Raw genomic sequence first — 26,529 nt, 5'->3', positions numbered from 1 at the left:
AAAAAATTTAAAAAATGAATGTAAAGCATTCAACACAGGGTCATAATTTGCAAACTTCAATATCAACAAACATTTGGTGCCCATGACTGAACAGAAAATTCCAAGCAAATGCAGAGCCTTAAATCAACTGTCATGGGCTCATCTCGGGAGTCTACTTCTACCTCTATTCTGTAATATTTCCAACAGTTCTGCAGTCAGGTCATTCAAAAATCTTTCAAAGGGGGGCAACTAGGTGGCTCTGTTGGATAAGCATCTGACTTCAGCTCAGGTCATGATCAGTTCATGGGTTTGAGTCCCATGTTGGATTCTGTGCTGCTGACAGCTCAGAGCCTGGAGCCTGCTTCAGATTCTGTGTCTCCATCACTCTCTGCGTGCATGCGTGCGCGCGCGCTCTCTCTCTCTCTCTCTCTCTCTCTCAAAAAACTAACAATTTTTTTCTTAAATCTTTCAAAAAAAAAGTCCCCCGGACTCTCCTACTTGCCATTCACAGCAATTTCTATTCCTTTAGTCATTCCTATCAATAGATGTAACTTGAAGTCATCATGGGCTACTCTCTTGAATGGAAGGACCATCCTTTCATCTTTGAAGACTCTAATCAAAATTTATGTACATCCCCAAGTGACTGCTAACAGAGACTCCCTCTAGAGGAATCTTGGGAACTTGGGTTAAGATGGGAGGAGCATTGGGGTGCCTGGGTGGCTCAGTTGGTTAAACATCTGACTTCGGCTCAGGTCATGATCTCAAGGTTCGTGGGTTCCCATCCCGTTGAACTCTGTGCTGACAGCTCAGAGCCTGGAGCCTGCTTCAGATTCTGTGTCTCCCTCTCTCTCTGTCCCTCCCCTGCTCATGCACTCTTTCTCTCTCTCTCTCAAAAACAAACAAAACATTAAAAAAATTTTTTTAAAGATTAGAGAAGCATTGACTATGCATTACTTTCACTCTGGTTTTAATTTTTCTTTCCTTTTTTTTAGACCACGTGCCTCTGTTGTTTTAAAATAATAACAATAATCATCATCATCATAAATGCCCAGGAAACCATCTCAAACCCCGTCACTTTTGAGACTCAATAGCTCCTCACTAGGAGGACTACCTCGTCTCGTCCAATGCCACACGAAGCATTTATTATTGGGCTTATTATTGAGCCACTTGTAGAAACATCTATCCCCTAGAATGTGAACTACTAAAAGGTGGAGAGCATCGCTTGTGTGCCAGCGCTCTTAAAAAATATCTGCTCAACTTGAAGTTACCAGGACTCCTGAGCCACCATTACATTTTTGCCAGTTCTGATGTAGAAACCATATCTACGTGTTGGCGAAGAACTAAGTAGTGGGTGGATGGGGCTGACTGGTTCTTTTTTTTTTTTTCTTTTAGGTGTTTTGCCTGAAGTTTACAACTTCACAGACCAGGAGCAGCAGCAGAAAGGTCTAATGCTGCATGCTAGCTCTCACTGATCATCACTGACTGCCGCTCTGAGCTGAGGATTCTGAGGCCACCCCTGGACCAGATGGGAATGTGTGCTATGATGAGCTAATGACAGTAGGTGCAGTGGTCTTCTACTGTCACGGGTATGCCAGCTCTGGCACAGACTGAAACGGAAAATGGTGACAGGTCTCCCAAAAGCCTAAGCTAAGAAGTGGGATACGGTCCCGGGGCCCTGACTCTCTACCATTCCTTGCCTCTAACTCAGAACACAGACCAACTATGAAAGAGGGGCAGGTCTTTCCACTGGCTAAGATATTGCTGGACAATCTCAATTTCCTTTATGGTTTTGATTACTTTATCTCTGTGTTCCTCCTGTCCCCTTAAGTCCTTTCACTTTCTTCTCTTTGTGCGACTACATGTATGTGGCAGGAAAGGGGGGTGATTAACTTCTGGGTGCAGAACTTAGAGGAAATCTGGGAGTTTCCTGGGAAGTGGAGACATGGGTCACCTACCTTCTGCCTTGTTGTCATCCACCAGTGGACAGGCTGTCCTCAGGGTCACCGTGCTGAGTTCTGAGTGCCTCCCTCGTGTATCCACGGCATACAGAGTGAACCTGGAGCACAGCGAGAAAACAGAGCACTGGGTTGTGACTTCAGAGAAGGCCCTGGAAGTTGTAAGGAGGGACACAAAATCACAATATAGGAGTAATGGTCAGTAGAGGTCAAGGATACATAGGCTGCAGGAGAAAAGATTTGGGGAAAAAAATAGCGACTATAAAGCATCTATTGGGCACCAATTGTCTGCCGGGCACTCTGTACATACTCTTGTTTTACAAATATGCAAACCTAGAAGGCAGGGTTATTGTCACCTGCATTTCACTGATGAAGAAATTGAGGCTTCGACTTTATATCATTCTTTGGTCTCACAGTTACTTGGGGACAGAGCAGTCTGAGTCCTGGGCTTCAGAAGTGAACCTCGATGGTGTCTTGCATGGCTGAAATATTCATTTATGTTCTTTCACTCACCCATTGCACAAACATTTACTGAGCCTTAACTATGTGTCACCATGTATTTTATTCATATACTACATAAGCTAGGTATTATGGTTGCATTTTACCAATAAGGACATTAATCCCAAAGAGGTCAGTAATTGGTCTATTATTACATATTAAGTAAGCAGCAACAGAGAACCAGAACTTAGGCTGCCCTGAATCCAAAGATTGCATTCTTGGGGCGCATGTGTAGCCCCGTCAGTTGAGCATCTGACTCCTGATTTTGTCTCAGGTCATGATCTTAGGGTCCTGGGAATGAGCCCCACATCAGGTTTCATGCTGAGTGTGAAGCCTGCTTAAGGTTTTCTCTCTCTCTCTCTCTTTCCCATCTGCTCCTTTCCCTTGCTTGCTTTCTCTAAAAAACAAAACAAAACAAAGATTATGTTCTTATCTGCAGTGCCAAATCTAATTCCACCTTATATCTTTCATTAGCTGGCTCAGAGTGCTGGTAAGGACAAAGAAGTGTGGGCCAATACCTAAAATGTATGTCTTAAGAGGCCTAAACATGGGGTATTTTGGTCACCTCTTCAGAAAGAACCCATCTATTCATCTGCTTTTCTGGGGATTTGGGCTTCTGCCTTTGGTATAAGCACAATAGCACTGTGGTGTGAGCATTATCCCTCTCCTCCTGCTGTATTTCAGCATCATGAATGGAGCTCACTTCTACAGCTTACTACATCCAGTACTATTTTGGTTGAGAGAAGCCGTGGGGGGCTCCTGCGTAGCTCAATGGGTTACATGTCAGACTCTTGCTCCTCGCTCAGGTCATGATCTCATGCTTCATGAGATCAAGCCCTACATCTAGCTCTGCACTGGTAGTATGGAGCCTGCTTGGGATTATCTCTCTCCTTCTCTCCCTGCCCTTCTCCTGCTCACATTCTGTCTCTATCTTTCTCGAAATTAAAAAAAAAAAACATGATAAAAATAAAATAAAAATAGGAAAGAGAAGCAGTGGTGACAGAGGAAGGAGCCAGCTCCTGAAGAGGGCCAAGCTTGGGTTCACATCCCATTCTACTTCCTTGCTCTGTGACCTTGGTCAAGTCACTTCAGTTCTCTGTGCTCACTTCATCTCTGGATCAGGCATCTCTGATAAGGAGTCCACTGCCCATTTCATAGGGCAGTGTGGATGAATGTACAATGTTAAGTGCTACACAAGGTGAGAAATGATTGAGAAGCCTTGCAGGGGGGTTAAAAATAAGTTCACTAGGAAACTCCAGGATATGAAAATAAGCAAGTGGCAAAGTAGGAAGGTAAGGGCAGTTTCGGGTAACACTGTGTAAGCAGTTACTACCCATGCAACATCCCAGAAAGTGGCAGAGGCAAGATCCAAACCCTAGCCTGCAGCTCCCAGAGGGTGTATACTTTAGTTTGAGTACAATGATTTCCTTGGCATTTAATGGTACTGGGTGTACACGGTAGGCCCTTGGCAAATATTTGAGTAAATGAATGAACCTGAGCATACCACATATCATTTCTTTTTAAAAAATTTTTTAAAGTTAGATAATTTGCTTAATTATTTATTTTTGAGAGTGAGATCAAGAGAGAATCGCAAGCAGGCTCTGCACTGTCAGCATAGAGCCTAACGTGGGGCTTGAACTCACAAACTATGAAATCACAGTCTGAGCTGAAATCAAGTCAGATGCTTGACCAACTGAGCTAGCCAGGCGCACTCCCCACCCCTCAACCATTTCATCCCTCAATTTCAGTTTCTACATCAACAACATGGGGATAACTGTAGAGATAATGTATGACTGTCTCAAAGATTACCTAGAGTTATAAATGAGCAGTGCCTTCTAAGCTGCAGATTTTTTTTGAGGGTGGGGAGCGGCAGAGGGAGAGAGAGAATCTTAAACAGGCTCCACACCCAGTGTGAAGCCTGATCTCACAACTGTGAGATTGTGACCTGAGCTGAAATCAAGAGTTGGACGCTTGACCCAGGCGCCCTGCTGCAGATTTTTATAAAGACCCTGTAAAGAGCATCTATTTATGTAAGAGTACACATTTTAAAAATATGCTTTCTTGGAGAAGAGGGGATGCATTTCAGCTGAGGGAAACACCGAAGGAAAGAGTGAACAGAATATGTGACTTAGCCTCAAAGCATGAGGAGTTGGAAAAATTTTTAAACACTGCTTTCCCATTGGCCACTTCTGTTTTCGTGGAACTACTGCAATAGGTTTCCTCCACTCAGGGGGTCCAGGGTCACCTCTCGCTTAGCCAAGCAGCGTGACTAACATGCTGGGGAAGAAGCAGTGTTAGAGGTTTTCAAGTTATAAAAACCTGGGTAGAATCCTTACTTTTCCCAATTGTTGGCTGAGTATTCTCTGGGCCTCAGTCTCTATAAATAGGGTGACAGTCTTCATCTCTCATAAGCTGGAGATCAAGACTCAATGATACAGTGATGGAGTAGGCCTGGCCCAATCTTTGCTCCATGAAAGGTTGCTTCTCTTTGTGTTATTAGAGTAACCAAATGTGTCAGTGGAGGCCTCAGGATGGAAGAAGCCTCAGGCCACCCTGCCAGCGGGGGCGGAGGGGTAGAGAAAGAGGAAGATGTCAACCTCACAGGCCTGGGTCAAAAGTCACAAGGCCAAGCACTTTCTTGCCCCGTCTCAGCTGTAATTGTAGAGCTGTTCCAGAGACACATCTGAAAGCTGTTAGGGGACCAGGCAGGGCTGGGAGGGGCTCTTTGTAAGAGGAAGAAAGTGGCGGCCCCTGATGTGGAGAGCGGTGGGGAGAGTCAGAGAGAGATAGAGGCGAGAGCGCAAGAGAGAAACAGACACAGAGACACATTCATAGAGCAGAATGAAAAGCAGGGAGAGACAAAGAGGTCACAGGCAGGACCTCTGTGTTTCTCAGGGGGCCCAGAAGGGTGCCCACTACCTTCTGCTCAGTTCTTTCATCTTCTCTTTGCCCATGGAAGCAGGCTGAGATCCACTGACAGTTTGAATACAATTCCTGAGCCATCACCAAAGTCCATATATTTCTTTACAAGTGGGGAAATGGAGGCCCAGAGAGGAAAGATTCTTACATAAGGATCCACTGCCAGTTAGTTCAGAGTAGACACTGGCTTTTCTGACTCCTCACCCAGTGCTCCTTCTATATACTAGACTGCTTCTGGTATAATTGGCTGACTTAGGTCCATGGGCACCTTTGGATACTTTTATTACAAAAGAGGGGGCTCCAAGGATGAAGTGGGATGAACTATTTAGGAACCTGAAGCTCCAGACAGAAACACTTGCAGTTCCTTCCTCCCACTTTGCTTTAGGGGAAAGAACACTGGCCAAGGTGCCTGAAACAAACAAAACAAACAATCAAGCAAACAGAAATACCCATAAATACAGAGAACAAAGTGGTGGTGGTCAGGGGACTGGGCTGGAAGGGGATGAGCCAAATGGGTGAAGGGAAGTAGGAAGTACAACTTCCAGTTATGAATAAGTCTCAGGGATGAAAGGTAGGGCACAGGGAATATAGTCAATGGTGTTATAAGAACATTGCATGGTGACAGATGGTAGCTACATCTGCGGTGGACACAGTGTAATGCACAGAGTTGTCGAATCACTATGCTGTACCCCTAAAACTAATGTAATATAGTGTGTCAAGTATATTTAAATTAAAACAAACAAGAAAGCAAACAGAGTTCATGTCCCAGGTTTTCCACACACTGTGGCCTGTGAGATCTTGGCCGTCTAAAGCAATATGGTTTCAGTGTATTGTGATTTCAATGTGTGGGGAAGTGCCTTGGGGTTGACTACTCAAATGCAAAGTATTTTTCAATGTTTCTTCATCACCCTCAAAAAGTCCAGAATCCTTACCACAGGCTCCCAGTGTGGCTCCTTGATCTTTATTCATTTGACATTGAACTTCAAATAAACTCCAGCCATACATCCAGTCTTGTTTACAGTCTTTGCTTCCTATTCTGTTTTATAGTAGAACCATATCCAACTACTAATGGTTCCAGAACATGAATTCTAGCTATTTGCCTTTGCACATGCTATAGTCTCTGTCTGGGTCATCCTTCCCCTTCTCCACTTAACCCTTCCTTTCCACTTTGTCCTTGGAGCATCAATCATAGGCTCATCCCCTCCAGTAAACCTTTCTCTATACAGTGAATGGTGCCCTGGTGTAGCACATGCCACACTATTACATCAAGTGCTCATACACTTCTCTCTTGACCCAATGACTATGTGTCTTCAGGACCAGAATATGGCTCTGCCCGTCTCCATCCACCCACCTACACTGGATGCTCAGACACCTGAATCATGTGGTGCTTAGCAAGTACTTTCCAGACTAAATGACAGACTGAATGGATGACTCAGTCAACTATGAAATAGCAGCTCCCTTGTCTGGAAATCAGCTTCCCTATCTGTAAAGTGAACAAAAGGTGATTTGGCTGAAAGGCCATTATAAGAGATGAGATGACAGAAGGGCTAAAAGCATGACCTTGGAATCAGACAATTTGGTTTTAAATTCGGGTTCCCTGTTTATTGCCTATGTTAAAGACTTGGCATCAATTTACCCCCCTGTAAAATAGGAATCATGATATTAAAACCCACTGTGTACAGTAGGGGTAGAATAAAATGAGATGTGGGTAAGTGCTTACCATGATGCCTGGCATGTGTCAACATTCAGGGAAAGAGAGTTGTGGGTATTATTATCAATAATATTGTTACTATGATGCTGTTCAAGGCTCTGACCTCTCCCCTCCCCTTCCCCCCAACATCCAGAGTTGAGTTGTCCTAGTGGAAATCAGAGGAGATTGGGTGGAGAGGAAGCTGTTGTTGGTTCCATCCAAGACCCCCAGACCCCCTCACAGCAGGGGTGAGAGAATGAAACCGAGAAGTTAATTGGCAGTGAGAGCTTCTCACGGATCTGACAGGGGGTAAGAGCAGGGATAGAGCCCCAGAGGCCCACATCAGGACCAGGTCCCCAAGAGTATGAGAGAATGCGTTTGAAGTCTCCAGGCCAATGCCTGCTCTTCCCCAGCCGCCACATGATTTAGGCATTCTGGGGAGGCAAAAGTCTCCTCGCTGATTTGAAGGGAAACAGATGTTTCCAGGCCAGAGGCCCTGGTCTTGTAAAATGCTCCTTCCCCCCACGCAGCTTTGGCAAACAACTTCCCGTTAGTTTAAACCCCCCACCTCCTGAGGCACACATACTCAACCTACCATCACTCCCCTCCCCACCATTCCCAGCACAATGTGGCAGAATGGGTGGTGGGGAAAATAGTCCCAGCTCTGGCTGGATGGCCAGGGACATTTAACTGATCTTCTCTGGGTCTTAGACTTCTGTCTCTGTAGTGAGGAAACTAAACCAAGATCACCTCTAAGGATAGGCTAGATCTGATATGTTAGGGACTGATGATCTTTTTTTTCCTCTGAAAGAACTGGTATTATTCATAGCAGATCTTTTCATTGCAGTCTATCGCAGAGCATGGGACTCATATCAAACTGCACTGGTTTTGAATCGAACTAAACTTTGTCAGCTACCAAGCAAGTAAAAACAACCATTGGGCCTCGGTTTCCTTCTCTGCAAAATGGGACAAAGGTTCCCATGTTCCCATCTCACAGCATTGTGAGAAATGAATCAGAATTCAATCCCATCACCCACATCTTAGGTCTCTTATGAATGAATTTGAGTGTCACATGTCTTTCCTTGGACTACTCAAAAGGCACAGAACAGTTTGGACCAGGCGTAGGTGTGCAGTAACATTTTTAAGATTGTTGGCAGGAGGACTACCTAGACACTGGGCAGCCCAAAGACTCAGGTTCTTAATCCAGTTCTGCTCTGGTCACAGAAAGAGCACTCTCATTTTTCATAATCATGATGAAATGGGGTGTGTCACGGTTGGAACCGATTTTGGAGCCTGACTCCCTGAGCTCAAATGTTGGCTATACAACCTATATTTTTTGACCTTCAGCAAGTTAATTAAGTTAATTAACCTCTCTGTTCTTTAGTATGTCTTGTCTTTAAAGTGTGGATGATCACATTACCTCCTTCAGAGGGATGTTGGAGGAATAAAGTACTCAGTATACTGCCTGGCACAGTGTTAAGGGCTAAGTAAGCACTCACCACTATTTGGTGTGTGTGTTTAACTGATTAGTCCCTTCTAGAATGGTTTTAAAAAGTGAGCCTCCCTCCTCAGTTCTTTACCATTTCTCTCATCGAGACATGGGGTTCTATGTCCCTTCACCTCAAATGTTGGTGGCTTTAGGAATGTCTTGACTAATAGAACACAGCAGAAGGGATGCATGCTGTATGGCTTTTGAGTCTGGGTCATAAAAGGCTATGCAGCTTCTACCTAGCTCACTGAAACATACTCGGTTGGAGCCCTGAGACTCCATGCAAGTCATCCAACCACCACCTGCAGGGTGCCCTGGAGCAAGGAAGCCAGGACACAGGGAAGGAGAGGCTGATGTCAGCAGTCCTGGTGTTCAGGTCTTCCCAGCCCAGGCTCCAGGTGGATGAGCAAAAGAACCTTCAGGTAATTCTAGCCCAAGTGGTCGGGTCACCCATCCCTACAGTTAACGCTCCAGATTTCATGAAGCAAAGACAGCGATCCTGCTGTGCCCTGTCTCTGTGCCTGACCCACACAATCCATTAGCATAATCAAATAAGTTGCTTTGAGCCACTACATTTTGGGGTCATTTATGACATCATCATCAACAGTAACTTAAACTTTCAAGCATCTACAGCAAAGGTCAGCAAACCATGGCCCATGGGCCAAATCTGGTCTGCCACAGGCAGAGCTAAGTAATTGCAACAGAGACCATGTGACCCACAAAGCCTAAAATGTTTACTATCTGGACCTCGAGAGAAAAGTCGGCTGACCCCTGATCCAGAGTTACAACAGTACTTAACACAAAATCATTTTGTTTACATTATTTCATTTGATGCCAAGGATAGAAATCATTTCTGTTTTACAGACAGGCTCAGTGGGTTCAGATGACTTGTCCAGGGTCACACAGCTCTTCTGACCTCAGGTCTAATGTCACAACAGCTTGCTGAAGATCTGGGTTTGGGTTCAGACACAAGCAAGGTGGCCTTGGTCAAGTTCTACTGTGCTCTGTTCTCAGTTTCCCAGCCTGCAAAATGAGGGCATTAGGCAGGATGGTGTGAACTGGCTTGCCAGAATTCAGATGTCCAAAGTTCTCCCCAGCTGGGTGCTGGCCATCAGGCAAAATCTCTCTGTTCTTCAGTCCAGAGAATCAAAGTGAGGCTTGAGAATGAATAGCCAGGGCTGTTATGGTTCCCTGGTCTGTTCCACATGCAGCCCACCTACTCTCTAGCACTAAAGCCCAACCTTTTTATTTTCCAATTTGGGCTGGCAATTTGTGCTTTCTGCCAACATAAATATTTAATTCCAGGACCCAGCACGGAGAGACCATTATGGTATTAAGGACTCTGGTCCTGGTTTCTACTTTCAGAACAACCCAGTCTGAGACCTGATTGAGAGGCCAGTGGAGCACCTGCTAGGTCCTTGGCACTCTGCTAGTCAGAGGAGAAGCACTTGGAAAGAAGAGCGTGGTCCTCACTTTCTTGGAGCTCACAGAAAAGCAGCAATATGGTTAAGTGAATGGGATGCAGTGCTGGGAGCACTTCAATAAAAATTTATTCTTGTTCTTCTGTTTCCTTCTGATGTGTTCTTTCTTCCTTCTTTAAAACAATGGCCTAAAGCCTTGGATAAGCATTCAAGGACTGCCCAGATGTCCTGTCAGCTGAAACTTATAGAGAATGTTAACCACCTGCAAAAATCTCATTTTCTCCTACCAAAAAAAAAAAACAAAAAAAACAAAAACCAAACAAAACCCAACCCTGCAAAATAGGAACAATCCTTATACTCCCCACCCTGAAAGCCTTAGAGGAATGAATGAACCAAAGAATTTTAACACACAAAAACTAGACAAAAGGTCCAAGTGAGCTCATTCATTCACCTACCAAATATGACCTGACCCTTTTTGAAAGAAAGATTCAGGTTGGCACTTGACTTAGGTTTCACAGCTGTTCTTGTTTCTCCTTCCTTTTCTTCTTGTCTCTCCCTTCCCTTTCTTGACCCTCTTCTCTCTTCCTTCTCGTTTTCCAGGGAGTGGACTATATGATAACACACAGCTAGACTGACCATTGCTCTTAGTTGGAGGATGTTTATCTTTTAAGTTTATTTACTTATGTAGAGAAGTGAACATGCACATAATGGGGGTTCAGAGAGAGAGAGAGAGAGAGAGAGAGAGAGAGAGAGAGAGAATCCCAAGCAGGCTCTGTGATAGCAGCGTAGAGCCCAATATAGGGCTCCAACTCATAAACCAGAGATCATGAGCCAAAATCAAGGGTCAGATGCTCAACCGACTGAGTCACCCAGGGACACTGAGAATGTTCATTTTTTAAGAGGTTGTTTTAGGGCAAAGCAGACACAGACTAATTTAATGGTTTCAAATCAAGGAATGGATGCCTTATTATTCCATGATTCCATTTCTATTTGTATTCCTGGGATCTTTAAAGCATATTGTGGTCTTTTTCTTATATATTTATTATGTACTAGGCAGTCTTTCTAACATTCAGGTATAGACAATAATTTTTAAATAACTACAGGTATAGGAATTTTTTGTAGGTAAGTACAGCTGAGAAGTATGTTGCATTGAGAGACAGAGGACATGATTTAAAGGTTTAACCTTGTCTTTAACTAGCTATGTGGCTTTAGCCAAATCATTTGACTTCTCTGCAGTTCAGATACCTATTGATATCAAACCCCACAGGGATGTTGTGAGGACCAAATGCTCATTATGGAGGGGAAAGTGCGTTAGAGATCCCACACACATTTCCTGGGCACTCACTCTGTATCAGAGCACTGTGCTGGGCCTTTTACACAGTTGTCGTCTGTTCTCTTTCAAACTGCCTAGGGGGTATATATTTTTAAATCCATTTTACAAGGAGGCAGATGAGCCATGGAAATTTGAATTGACTTTTCTAACGCTACACAGCTCAGCTCAGCCCCAGCACAGGTCGCCCAGCTCAAAGTTCAGTGCCATTTCCAAACAGAGAGAACTAGTAACTATTTATTGGTCCCAATTGGATCTTGAGTCACAGTTTGGAGGCAGTTAGAGCTTATTAGGAGAATGAATTCCATGTTCCCAACTTTTGATAAGGAAGAGCTTAGTACAACAATACCATCATTGGCCATGATCCCCTTTCAACACTGGCATAACCCCCCTTCCCATGTCTGACCCTGAGGTCTTTCTCTTCTTCCTTACCGCCTTTTATTTATTTTTTTCATTAGTAATTAATCTTCATTTGTTCAGTTTTTTAAAATTATTTTTTATAGTTTTTTGTCAAGTTGGTTTCCATATAACACCTAGTGCTCTTCCCCACAAGTGCCCTCCTCCATGCCCATCACTTCCCTTTTCCTTTCCCACTCCCTCTTCAGCTCTCAGTTTGTTCTCAGTATTCAAGAGTCTCTCATGATTTGCCTCCCTCCCTCTCCCTAACTCTTCCCCTTCCCATGGTCCCCTGTTAGGTTTCTCCTGTTAGACCTATGAGTGAAAACATATGGTATCTGTCCTTCTCTGCCTGACTTATTTTGCTTAGCATGACACCCTTGAGGTTCATCCACTTTGCTACAAATGGCCATATTTCATTCTTTCTCATTGCCATGTAGTATTCCATTGTATAGATAAATCACATCTTCTTGATCCATTCATCGGTGATGGACATTTAGGCTCTTTCCAGGATTTGGCTATTGTTGAAAGTGCTGCTATGAACATTGGGGTACATGTGCCCCTATGCATCAGCACCTCTGTATCCCTTGGGTAGATCCCTACCAGTGCTATTGCTGGGTCATAGGGGAGTTCTCTTGATAGTTTTTTGAGGAACTTCCACACTGTTTTCCAGAGCAACTGTGCCAGTTTACATTCCCACCAACAGTGTAAGAGGGTGCCTGTTTCTCCACATCCTTGCCAGCATCTATAGTCTCTTGACCCTGGGTGGCTCCATGGGTTAAGTGTCCGACCGTGGCTCAGGTCATGATCTCACAGGTCTTGAGTTCAAGCCCCCTTTTGGGCTCTGTGCTCACAGCATGGAACAACCTGCCTCAGATCCTCTGTATTCCTTGTCCTTATTGCCTTTTACAATTGAATTTGGCCAAAGTCAAGCTCAGAGGAGAGGAGGCCAAGTAGAGGTCCCCAACTCGGAATTATCCTTGGACTGTAAGTCAGGCAACATTACAGGCAGGATGGTTCTTAGCTACTTCAAGTTGAGCTCAGTTTCCGCCTAATGTGTGAGCACTGTTTTCCCACAGGTGGAGGAGCAGGTGTGGGGAGAAGAACCAAGGCCTGGACTTGGGAGTCTGAAGGACTGAATTTGTATCATGACTGTCTATTTCCTGTTCCTATTTTCTTTGAGAGCCTTGGTTTTCATATTTGCAAAAAAGTAGAGTTAACAATATCTGCATCACAAGATTATTTTAAGAACAAAATAACATGAAAAACACCTAGAATAGTGCTTGGTACTGTAAATATTATCTTGCCTTCTTGTTTTTTTATAATACACAAGTCAGGGGATAAAGTGGAAACAATGCTTCCTGAAATCAAAACCCTAGGCAAAGGCAATCCTCCTGGAACATATCATGGTAATAAAGTCACTGTTTTACATACTGTTTGGTGAGACCCCAGCTTAGCCATTTGGTGTGTAGGCAAATCACACCATGTCTCTGAGCCTCAGTTTCCCTTTCTTTCCCCAGGCAAGGGAAACAAAAGCAAAAATAAACAATTGGGATTACATCAAAATGAAAAGCTTTTGCACAGTTAAACCATCAACAAAATGAAAAGGCAACTTACTGAATGGGAGAAGATATTTGTAAATGATATATTCAAGAAGAGGTTAATATCCAAACTATCAAGAATTCAAACAACTCAAGATTAAAAACTGGGCAGAGGACCTGAATAGACGTTTTTCCATAGAAGATTTACACATGGCTAACAGACATATGAAAAGATGCTCAACATCACTCATCATCAAAGAAATGTAAATCAAAACCACAATGAACTATCACCTCACACCTGTCAGAATGGCTAGTATCAAAAAGACAAGAAATAACAAGTGTTGATGAGGATGTGGAGAAAAGGGAAGCACTGTTCACTGTTGTGAGAATGCAAATTGCTATAGCCACTATGGGAAACAGTATGGAGGGTCTTCAAAAACTTAAAAATGGAACTATCATATGATCCAGTAATTGCACTTCTCTACCTAAGGAAAATGAAAACACTACTTTTCTTTGAAAGAGAGAGAGAGAGAGAGAGAGAGAGAGAGAGAGAGAGAGAGAGGAGAGTGTGCACACAAGTTTGGGAGAGGGCAGAGGGAGAGAGAGAAGTCCAAGAAAGCTCCATGCTCAGCACAGAGCCTGGCCCGGGGCTTGATCCCATTACCCTGGAATCATGACATAAGCTGAAATTGAAAGTCAGCTGCTCAACCGACTGAGCCACCCAGGCATTCCAAGACACTGATTTTAAAAGTTATATGCATCCCTGTTTACTGAAGCACTTTTTATAATAGCCAAGACATGGAAGCAACCTAAGTGTCCCTTGAGAACAGATAAATAAAGATGTGGTACCTATACACAATGGAATATTACTCAGCTATAAAGGTAGAATGAAATCTTGCCATTTATGACAACATGACAACCTAGAGGATATTGTCTTAATAAGCAAAATAAGTTGGACAGAGAAAGGCAAAAACAAAATCAATGGAAAACAAACAAACAGAAACAGACTCATACATATAGAGAACAAGTTGGTAGTTGCCATATGGGAGGGTCAGAGGGTGGGCAAAAAGGTGCAAAGAATTAAGAAGAACGAAGTTCTTATAAAGTAAATAAGTGATGGAGATGAAAAGTACAGTACAAGAAATATAGTCAATAAAATTGTAATGATGTTGTATGGTGATAGACAGTGACACAGTGACTACACTCACCATGGTGAGCACAGAGCAATGTACACAATCACTCAATTATGGTGCTGTACACCCTAATTAATGTAACACTGAATGTCAACTATACTTCGATAACTAAAAACTGGTGATAAGAAAAACAAATAAATAATACCTGCTTTTTTTCTTTTTCATAGAACTGATCCCTCTTGTTAATCAACTCCAGTTTATCTTATTTAGTTCAAAAATTTCAAGTCCAATCTCATTAGCATACAGTGTTATATTAATTTCAGGCGTACAATATAGTGATTCAACAATTCTACACATGACTCAGTCAGTGCTTATCAAGGTAACTGTACCTTTAATCCCCTTCGCCTATTTCACTCATAGTTTTGAGTAACTATCAGTTTGTTCTCTATAGTTAAGAGTCTGCTTTTAGCAAGGGCAAGATTTCACTCTTTTTATGGCTGAGTAACCGTCCGTTGTATGGACTATGCATATGTATACCCACACGCACATATATACACATGCCACATCGTTTTAACAATAGCTGTTTTTAATTGTATGAGAATTAGAGACTATGCACGCAGTGAGCTACAAACTGAGTGAGGTCTGAACCCTGGGCTGCCCTGGCTTTGCCTCCATCAGCACTATGACTGTGGGTGAAGTCCTTCCTCATGGACTTTGCTTTCTTTTCCTACAAAACAATGGGTCATTAGATGCCTTCATTGGTGAATTCTACCAAATGTTAATATCAATCAACACCAATCCTACATAAACTCTTCCAAAAATATAAAAGAGGAAGGAACACTGTCAACCAATTATATGAAGTATTATCCTTATACCAAAACCAGAACAGCCATCATCATAGGAAAGAAAACTACAGTCCAATATCCCTTATAAATATAGATATAACAAAATCCTAAACAAATTCAGTAACATATAAAAATGATTATTACACCATGACAAAGTAGGATTTATCCCTTGAAAGCAAGACTGACTCAGCATATCAAAATTAACCAATATAACATATCATACTAATAAAGAACAAAAATTACATAATCATTTCAATAGACACAGAAAAAGTTTTCATAAAATCCAACATCCCCTAATGATAAAAACACTTGAACTATATGACCAGAAGAAAACCACCCCAACCTGATAAAGGGCATGTGTGGAAAGCCCACAGCTAACATCATATTTAATGGTAAAGACTGAAAACTTCCCGCTAAGGTCTAGAACAAGACAAAGAGGCTGGGTTTCACTGTTTCTATTCAGCACTATACTGAAGGTTCTAGACATGGTATTTGGGCAAGAAAAAAAAAAACGTCATCTAGATAGTGAAGTATAAAACTATCTCTAGTGGGGCACCTGGGTGGCTCAGCCAGTTAAGCATCCATCTCATGATTTTGGCTCAAGTTTGTGCAGCTCATTTGAACGAACCTCACATTAGGGCTCTGAGCTGGCAGTGTAGAGCCTACTTGAGATTCTGTCTTTCTCTCTGTCCACCTCCTCTTTCAACATGAATAAATAAATCTAAAAAATAAAAATAAAACTATCTTTATTTGTAGATGGCATAATCTTGTATACAGAAAAACAAAGGAATACATACACACACACACACACACACACACACACACACCATCTTAAAAACAAAGAAAACAAGTTCAGTAAGGTTACAGGTAAGATAAATATACAAAAACAATCAGAAAATGAAAATAAGAAATAATCCCATTTCTAGTAGCAAAAAACCCACTTAGAAATAAATTTTAAAGAAAGCATGCATGACTTATACACTGAATGAAAACTATAAAACAGAGAAAGAAAATAAACAGGACTTAAATGGAAAGACATTTTGTGCTCATTGAGTGGAAGATTTAGCATTATTAATATGGAAATACTCCCAAATTTATCAATAGATTCAACACAATCTCCGTCAAAATCACAGCTGATTTTTTACAGAAACTGACCGGCTACTCCTAAAATTCATATGGTGCCCAGAATAGCCAAAATAATCCTGAAAAAAACATTGGAAGATTCCCATAACCTGATTTCAAAATTTACTACAAAATTACAGTAATCAAGACTGTCTGATACAGTGTAAAAATAGACATAGATCAATGGACTAAAATTGAGAGTCCAAAAATAAATGCATATATTTATGGTCAATTGATTTTCAACAAGAGCAAAAGAATAGTCTCTTTAACAACAGTCTCTCCAGCAAATGATGCTGGGACATTTGGATAGTCATATGCAAGAGAATAAAATTGGACCCCTATCTCACACCATATACAAAAATTAACTCAAAATGGATCAAAGATCTAAACGTGAAATGAAAACTAAAAATCTCTTAGAAAAAACAAAACCCTAGGTCTTCATGAGCTTTGACAAGATGATGATTTCTTAGCTATAACCCCAAAAGCACAACCAAAGGGAAAAAAAATAGAGAAGTTGAACTTCATAAAACTTAAAACTCTTGTGTTCTAAAGGACGATATTAAGAAAATGGAAACACAACCCACAGAACAGGAGAAAATATTTGTAAACCACATATCTGGTATAAGGCTGATACTCAGAATATATAAAGAAGTATTGCAATTCAACAACAGAAAGACAAATAGCACAATATAAATATGGACAAAGATCTCAATAGGTATTTCTCAGAGAAGATATACGAATAGCCAATAAACACAAGAAAATATGTTCACATTGTGAGTCAGTAGGGAAATGAAAATCAAAGGCATAATGGGACACCACTTCTTACCCATTGAGATGGCTGTAACACAAAAGACAAAAAATAACAAGTGATGGCAAAGATGGGAGAAATTGGAACTCCCATATATTGTTGATGGGAATGTAAAATAGTGTGGCCATTCTGGCAAACAGTTTGGCAGTTTCTCTCAAAGTTAAACACAGGTGAAAATATGACCTAGAAATTCTATTCCTGGGCATATACCCAAGAGAATTGAAAACATATGTCCATTAAAAAAACCAACAAACTTGTACACAAATTTTCATAGCTGCATTAATAGCCAAAAAAATGAAAAACTCAAATGTCCATCAACTGAGGAATAAACAAAATATCCATACGACTGAATATAATTCAACCATAAAAAGAAATGAAACTCTTACTCATGATACAATATCACCGAACTTTGAGACATTATGCTGAGTAGAAGTAGTCAGGCAGAAAGGGCATATACTGGATGATTGTCCACAATAAGCAAATACCTAGAGAAAGTAGATTTGTGGTAGTTAGGACTGGGACAAGGGGGAATAGGAGTGGCTACTTATGGATACGGAGTCTCTTTTTCAGATGATTAAAATGTTCCGGAATTAGTTGTGATAATTGTACAACTTTCTAAACATCATAAAATTCACTGAATTGTACACTTTACAAGGGTGAATTACATGGTATGTGAATTAGATTTTTAAAAGAATAATAAAGCTCTAAAAACAAATAAAACCAATGGTGTCAGTCTACAAGAATCCTGTCTATAAAGGTTGCCATAGTAAAAATCTGAATCTCCAATATCTGTAGCTCTCTGATCTCTGAGTTTGAGAAATCACCTTTTCTGCCTCAACCTATGTCCCATATTCTCAGAGTGAAATAATGATCTGAGCCAAAATCAAGAGATGGATGCTTAACTGACTGAGCCAGCCGGGTACACCTTCAATGAGACCTTAAAGGAAAGGCTCTGGTTTATTTGCAAAGGAAGGAGTCTCTGGACCCTCAGCAGAACTGTTCAAAATCTCAGTACAACAGAACTTAGAGACATGGACTTGGCAGTGAGGCAAGCTCTGTTTTAAATGTCATCTCTGGGGCACCTGGGTAGCTCAGTTGGTTGGGCGTCTGACTTTAGCTCAGGTCATGATCTCATGGTGGTTCGTGGGTTCGAGCCCTGCATCGAGCTCTGTGCTGACAGCTCAGAGCCTGGAGCCTGCTTCAAATTCTGTGTCTCCCTCTCTCTTTCTCTGCCCCTCCCTAATCACACTGTTTCTGTCTCTCAAAAATAAATAAATGTTAAAAAAATTTTTTTTAAATGTCATCTCTGTTGCTTATAGGCTATGTGACACTGGGTAACTATTTTACTTCCTCCAGCCTCAGTTTCCTTGGGAATAAAATACACACATTTCCACCTGCCTCACAGGGTTATTTGGAGGAATCCTCAGAGTAGCTAAGATTCCCTTAGCTCCATTCTGGACAGATAAGAACAATTTAATACAGAGTGAGAATTACTATTTTTAATGATTATTATCTGCAATTCTTATTTCCTTATTAAACAAAAATAAGCACTTGTCTTCAATCCAGTGCAGTCACACCTTGAACCTGTGGTGGACTGCCAGCAACCTGCACCAGCTCCCCTCTCTGCCTCGAATGTTCTTCCCAGTCCTTTCCCTCACCTCCTTTAAGCCTTTGTGCCAATGCCTCCTCTTCACTGAGGTTCTCTTTTAGTTATTTATTTTTGGTGAGGATGCCTTTTAAATTTCAACTACATTCAAACTGCTACACCTAGAAATAGAATACCATTCACCTAGCATTATTTTTTCTTCTTAATATTTATGATCTTCTAATATATAATTTCCTTGTTTGTTATATTTATTGAATTTGTCACTCCTGCTTGGATATAAAATTCACACACAAAAAAAACAAGAATAGAGTCTGTTCTATTCACGGATATATCTCTAGTGCCAAAAACTGAGCTAGATCACTGGAGCACCTGGATGGCTCATTGGCTAAGCATCTGACTTTGGCTCAGGTCATGATTTCATGGTTTGTGGGTTTAAGTCCTGCATTGGGTTCTGTGCTGACAGCTCAGAGCCTGGAGCCTGCCTCAGATTCTGTGTCTCTCTCTGCTCCTTCCCAGTTCATGCTCTGTCTCACTCTCAAAAAAACAAAAAAAACAAAAAAACAAAAACAAACCATTAAGAATTTTAAAAAATTGAGCTAGATCACAAGGTAGGCCTTCAATAAAGGTTTACTGAATACATGGATATGTACATATTAATATATATACATGTCTGTGTGTGTGTGTGTGTGTGTGGTGTGGAGTGGAGTGTGAGTAGAAAGTGAGATATCGCATATGCATTGCTCAGGACAAGGGTGGATCCTTTTTCCTACACTCAGCATTGGGAAGCTAGGGAAAAGACGAGGAGGAGAAGGAATTACAGTTTTCACAAACTCAGACTTAGGAAAGCCAGTCCCTTTGTGGCCACTGAAACAGCTGTTTGCTCATTTTGTAGTATTTCTGTAAACTTATGTGCACCCAAGTGACTTGGGTACAGTTACTAAAAAGCAGGTGCAGTTCAGCAACCCTGTGCAGTCCTGCCCATCAAGGGGCTCCCAATTTGCCTGACTAGATTACTTACTTACACACACACACACACACACACACACCTCATATATACACATATCATCTTTGCCAATCATTGGCTATATGTTATCTAATTTACTCATTACCACAATCTTAAGTAGATCATATTATCTATTTTATCTATGTTTGCAGATGAAGAAACAACGTCTCAGAGAGATAGGATGAAATACCTGAGTCACTAGGTGGTAACTTCCAGAACGGGGTCCAATCCCAGAGCTGACCTGACCCCAAGTCTGCATTCTTTGTAAAATATAGTATGCCCATCATGAATAAACACTTCAGTCTTAATCCAAAAGGCACTTATATATGATCTGAAGATAGCAGTAGTTTCATTTCTAATGCACATATTTTAATTAGACACCAGGGCTTCCTGTCCTGAGTTCCTGCTATCTTGTGACACTGTACTTTTATTCCCGATTAAAAGCAAAGGATTCTTTCCGTTGCCATCCTAAAACAAACAAACAAAGAAACAAAACAAAAGGCACTTACAATCCTACATGAACAAATAAAACATGTCCCCAAGAACAAATGGTGAACATGACAGCATAGAAAGTTAGCACTGGTCGAACTAGTCAGAGAAGGAGTAAGGGGGTTGGCAAAGTTCTTTAGCGGGAGAGGAGAGCTATTACCTTCACCTGTTCAGGAAGACAGAGCATGAATAGAGGGCAAAGTTAAGTGCTGTAAACGGCATGATTGAAAGATCAGTTCTCCAAGCCAGGCTGCCAAATAAACAGGTCACAGATGACGAAAGCACACTGGATTTGGATGTGCGGTATCTCAGTAGAACACCCAACAGAGGTGGTGACCGCCGAGGAGCTGGCCATGGCTGCCCAGAAAGCCCCAAGGGGAGCCTCGTATGTGTCAGCCCTGAGTTCCAAGGAGAACTCCAAGTGTTCTCACAAGATGAGAAATAGCCTCGGGACAGGGTCTTGTCAAGGAGCTTAGTCATCTCTTTTAGCTAAGGCTCAGAGAGGTCAATCAACTTGGCCTAGGTCACATAGTTCAAAGCAAATTCAAGATTTGGACCCAGACCCCCTGTTTCCAAGGCAGGGTACTGTACAGACACTTAGCACAGTGAGCAGATTTACAGAGAAAATGACAAGCAGGGCTGAGAACAGCGTACCCTTCCCCAAAGGTGTCTCCCTGCCTCCATTCCACTTAGCATGACTGGCCAGTTAGGTCCCCAGGTGGCCTTTATACTGGACAGGTTTTATTCTGTTTTGATTTTTTTTTTTTTCCCTCCTCTCCTCCACTGATGCTTGCTCACTGGGCCATACTGCCTGGTTCTCTGCTCGCCTATACAGCCCAACTTACCACTTCTTCTCAGGTGCCGTTATGTCTGGTAACTGCATGTCACACGCTATGGGTACTACATGACTGATGCTTGTTTCCCCAGAAAGGCATTCTGCAAAGAAGGTGCCTCTCCCTCCCCCACTATAGTAACAGGCTCAGAGCAGGCTCAGAGTTCCTCTGGAAGGCTAGGTGCCCGATGCATGCCAGAGAACAGGTCTGCATTCAAATCCAGGACTGTCTGCCCCCACCACCATGCTGTCCCTCTGTACTAGCCAGAGGGTCTGATCACTGCTGTGACCTCGGGCAACCTCACATAGCCTTTGTCTAGTATCTCAGAACCCCAGCCACCATCCGGCTCCTTTTGCCCCAGGAAGATAAGCCTCTCTGGTCGACTGGACACATTGGCCTTAGAAACCTTGAGCTACCAGAATCAGGGCACCAGGCTGGCTGGGCACAGTGGGGGCATCCGGCCCTGATAAGAACTCGCCACGGCTGGGCAAACTCTCAGAGACGTAAGGCTTTGCGTAAGCACGAGATTAGAAGAATACATTATTAAAATATTTATTTATTTTCTTATAGGCATTGACATAAAAAGGGGGGAGAAAAGGTTCCTAAGAGAGATAAGACCCAGTGAGACTTTTCCTTGGTTTTAAATATATGGCTGTTACAGAAATTAAGTTAATATTATTCATAAATAATAAATAAAAAACACTGTCAGCTGGAAGCAGTGGCCTTTTCAATTGGCTAACACATGAACCAAGGATGCCAGTGGAAATTAAAAAGGAAAAATGTAAGCAAACAAACAAACAAACAGAAACTCACTTTGCTCTTTGGACCAGACTGACACAGATTTAGGATACTGGTTGTATGTGAAGAGAGAAAGGGGAGCAGGATGAGACTGGTGATAGGGAGACAGTAATCTTCAAGTGGATCTCTAATTTTGATTTCTTTTAGGATAAAAGAAAGGTCTGATGCAAGTGTGACAGAGCCCTGGCAGGTATTAATCCGGTATGGAGAGCACACAGTGGCTGATTGTACTGTCTCCATACTTTCTGCATTTTATTTTCAGTTTCGTGATTAAAGCAAACAAATGAACACATCCCTGACACCTATCAATTTACACTTTGCAAAGCTCATTACACATATAACCTTGAAAGCAAGACAAAGCAGGGTTTATTGTCCACATTTTACATTCAGAGAATTTGATGTTTGCAGGGAAGGTGGGGGAGGGGGCTCTTTAATCAAGGACACATAGTGGCAGAGTGATAGAGCTGGCACTTAATTCAACTTCTGGTTGAGGGCTCCTTGTGCTATATTCGCCTTGACATTGAAGACACAACTGCTCCCTCTTGCAGAAAAATCTCTACAGGGTTGGGTTGATCCAAGGACAAACACGGCACCAAGGCACTTGTGAGTTCAGTGTCTCTGCCGGTCTACCCACGTTCCTACCACTCTGCTCTCCAACAATGAACCTTGATATCACTGGTCCAGTCAATGTTTTCTAAAGCCTAGATATAAGGCCAAGACTCCTAGGTGGTCCTCTCTTGCACCCTGCTGCACATTCATACCAGCCTCTATGACCTTTCCTGTCTATTTCGTCTTTGTGAGTTGGGGTATGGCACCTGAGTGGGGATTTCCATCTCCCCTACCTCCCTAGGATAGACCACACACTGAGAGGGAAGGCAGTGCAATGCAGTGCAGGGGTTAAGGACCCAGGCTGTTGGCATCAGAAAGACCTATATGTGGACCCTGTTCCATGCTTCACCCCTGCACACCTCTATTTCCTTAACTCTATAATGGAGATACTAAAACTCTTGAGAACTGCAGGGTTTTTGTTTTGTTTTGTTCTGAGTTTTGTTTGTTTCCCTTACCTAGTCTCTCTTACTCCTTTTTCTGGAAGCATGGTGCCTGTGTCCACTTAAGAACAATTTGTCCACCTCTTACTGTGACTGAAGTGGGACCATCCATTTCATGCCCCTGACTCCCACTGCAGAAATGGGGAGATAACCCAAGCAAAATAACCAGAATCCTTTCTTGGGGATTGATAGAGATGTTAGATAAGGCGTGTGTCTCTGTCTTTCTAAGATCACAGGTCTGAAGGTCCATCAAAGGCTCAAGGTGCCAGGGTCATGAGGAAAATCCAATTCAAAAAGCAGCCAAACATGCAGCAAACTTGAGAGAGATACAGAGTATGTATCATATTATCTGGACTCCTGGATTCTGCTTGGGCTGAAGTCAGCACATTTGCTGAATCTCCCAGTTACACAGGTGAATAAATCCCTTTTTTTCCCCCACAAGCAATTTTGATTTGAGTTTTTGTTACTTGCACTCATGAGTCCAGGTTTTCATATACTCTTCTGAAATATCCTTTAGGAAGTTATCGTGAAGATTAAACAAGATCATGTTTAATCACACACTTAATATAGTACCTGGTGCATTTCAAAGTGGGGTGCAAGATGGTGGGGAGGAGATAATGCCTTTATTATAGGCTGTGGTGGACCCCTGTCCCAGAAGCAGGACTGCTCTTCTGCCTGGTTCTCCAGCTCAGCTTAGAGACCAGCAAATAAAATGTCTACCACTGCTTGGTCATGTGACCTTGGTCAGCTCTCCCTCTAGGCTCTGGGAAAGATCCATACCTGTTTTGATGGGCCCAATTGCTTCTCCCTCTGAGTGTCTTAGTACCTAGGACATGAAGCCATGAATGACACTGTCCTCATCTATCCTTTATTTGCTGAGCACTCCACTGGTATGTGAGCTCTCTGGGAGAAAAAACTGTATCTCATTCTCCTCTCAACCCCATCAGCCCCCCACATGGTTGTGGCACCCATAAAGGATCCCTTGCTGTTTCAGAAACATCTGTTTCTGAAGCCAAGTAGTCTTAAAAATTAGGGAATAATGGGGAGTTTTGCCAACTCACATAAGCTCATTTTTCTTTTAAATCTTCCAGGGGTAAGTGATAGCCCACAGTAGGTGCTTGGAAAATACTTTCTGGTTGTCAACAGTATCGCTGTACCTTGGGCCAGCCTAAGAGGCAAGACACTGAAGTAGAGCTCCTACCAGTGGGCATCATGTAGGATAAATGTGTGCATGCTGATGCTCGGTTTCTGGCTCATCCCTCCCCCTCTCGTGTCCTGTTCATCTGACACTGGAGATTTCAACCACCCTCCTTTCTCCCAATTCTGGCTAACACTAGATCTCACTGTCTCTCATTGAGGACTTGGGATCAGCTTCCTTATTGTTTCCTACAGTTCCCTCCCACTTCCAACCTACTGTCAATTGCCAGACCGGTCTTTCTAAAGTACAAACCTAACAATGTCTATTGAGCATCTGGCTTAAAACCTTTAATGAGTCATTTACCCCTTAAAATAAAGTCCACACTTCTTGGCCTACCAACAGAGTCCCTTTACGATTTGAGCCCCATCCATCTTTTCAGTTTCATCACGGAAACCTGCCCCACTGCCTCATGATGACTTGAGTAGGGTTTTCAAATTTTTATAAAGTCTTGCCCTTCAATAACTTTGTATACATGACTCCCTCTCTTTGGAAAACCCTTTTCCCTTCTCTCCCTACTTTCACCTTACTGATGCTGTTCATCCTTTAAAACTCAACTGAAATAAAATGTCACACTTCCTGGCCAGCTTTCACTGGACTGAGAGGCATCCTCTCCTCTGAGCTCTCTTAACATGGGCCATACATTATCATGAACTCCATGGCAGCAGGGACAACATGCTATTCATCCCTGGGTCCTCAGAACATAGTGCAGGTCCCTACAGAGATGCAGAGACCCTAAAGTGAACGGAATGAATGGACACCAGTGCTACTAGGGAAGATGCTACATTTGAGCACACCCTTAAAGATTAAGTGTGCACTAGAGAAATACAGAAGGTACCGTCATGGCTGTCCAAAAAGTCCTTTCTCCCCACCTTTTTCCATAGCTCATAATCAGTATGATCTTGTAGAACCAGATCACCAATTTTAATTGCCTTGTGGTGTGGTAGTTTGGATACACATCTGCCTTCTCCCAGCAGAAGAGGGAGCTATCTAGGGCAGACACTGTGACCTCATTTCTGTGTGTCCTTTATGGGGCTGCACAGGAAGGAATACAGTGTACATGGGCTCTGAGATGAGAAAAAACCTATTTTCAAACACTAGTTCTGGCATATACCCCCTTAGTGACTTTGCCCAATTTAATGAAACTCTGTAAGCCTTTTTTTTGTTGTCTAAAATGAGGGAAGTGTCTGCTTCATATAGCTATGATTAAATGTAATATTACATGCATTGATTATCCAATGAATATTCATTGAATGCTTTCTGCACGTGTGCAGTTGAGTATACAAAAATAAAACAAACACCAGCTTTACTCTCACAGACTGTCAAGTCTAATAGGGGACAGACGTCATCACGCACATAAATATGTCCTTTCAAAGTTTAATAATTGCAGTGAAGGAAAAGGGTAAGGAGGTGTAATTTAGATTATGGGTTGGGGGATGCCATTCTGAGGAAGCAACACTGAGCTGAGAACTGAAGAATGAATAAGAGATGTAGCACATGCCAAGGCCCTGTAATGGATAAACAGTGCACAACCTGGCAGAGGTGAGACTCATTACTGATGAAGAGCTTGGGCTCTGGAACCAGCCAGTCTGAATTTAAATCCTGGCTCTGCTACTGACTAGTGCATGACTTCAGGCAAAGTTCTCAACTTCTCTGGCCTCTGGTTATCTCATGTGCAAAATGAGGATCATAAAATTCTGTCCTCATTGGGTTATTGAGGGGACTGGTCCAAGTAATTTATGTAAAGCATTTAGAACACTGTCAAGCATATCAATAGCACTCTTTAAAAGCCATTCATATCACTCTTTTTTGTTTTTTCCTCTGAAGTATGAACATGGATACTACTATAAAGGAAAAGGCAAAGGTCTTCCCTGAAGAAGACATATCCAAGCTAGGAAATGAAAAAGAATAATGGGAAATTAAGGGAAGATGTCCAATAAAATATCAGGAACTCGGTTGGCCTCTAAGGTATAATCAGTATAATCCATGCCTCTAAGGTCACCAAAGTTTAGGGTGCCAATGCACTCATTAGACACCTCCAGGGGACTCCCTTTGGCCTGCCATTGGTTAGCTGAATTTGGACAAGGTCACTGGGATTCCTGGAAGAAAGTATAACTCTAAGCCAGTGTATTATTTAAAACTTCACAGCCTCAAAGTAAAAACAAACAAATAAAAAACTCCAGGGATTACCTCTGATTTTTTTTTAGATGCTTTGGCTGATTTAATATCCATCCTGAAGCCAGCAAAATTGCTGTTTATTTATTCTGTAGCTTCTGAGTGTCTTCCTTGCCTCTGTGTGTTCTCTCCTCTCCCTGTCCCAGGCCATAGATATGGTTAATGAATATCTATTTATGTCTTCAGCTAGGACACACTTGAAGGAGAGGGTTCTGGGAGTGGGGGCAGGCCTGCGATAAAGATGAGAAGGCTGGA

General features: G+C 42.3%; 1 protein-coding gene across 3 annotated transcripts in view; it reads right to left on the bottom strand.

Moving 5' to 3' along the window:
* ASTN2 (astrotactin 2) overlaps positions 1-26,529 on the bottom strand; it is an 861,939-nt gene that overhangs the window by 13,538 nt on the left and 821,872 nt on the right. For all 3 annotated transcript variants that reach the window (XM_029919897.1, XM_029919896.1, XM_029919898.1), the window contains one exon: positions 1,935-2,035. In XM_029919897.1, coding sequence (XP_029775757.1) covers positions 1,935-2,035 — 101 coding nt within the window. The remainder of the gene's footprint in view (positions 1-1,934; positions 2,036-26,529) is intronic.

The sequence above is a fragment of the Suricata suricatta genome, chromosome 13 (genome assembly GCF_006229205.1).
Source record: "Suricata suricatta isolate VVHF042 chromosome 13, meerkat_22Aug2017_6uvM2_HiC, whole genome shotgun sequence".
NCBI classification, from domain to species: Eukaryota; Metazoa; Chordata; class Mammalia; order Carnivora; family Herpestidae; genus Suricata; species Suricata suricatta.
The sequence above is the reverse complement of the archived record's forward strand: the minus strand, read 5'-3'. Positions and strand labels throughout refer to the sequence as shown.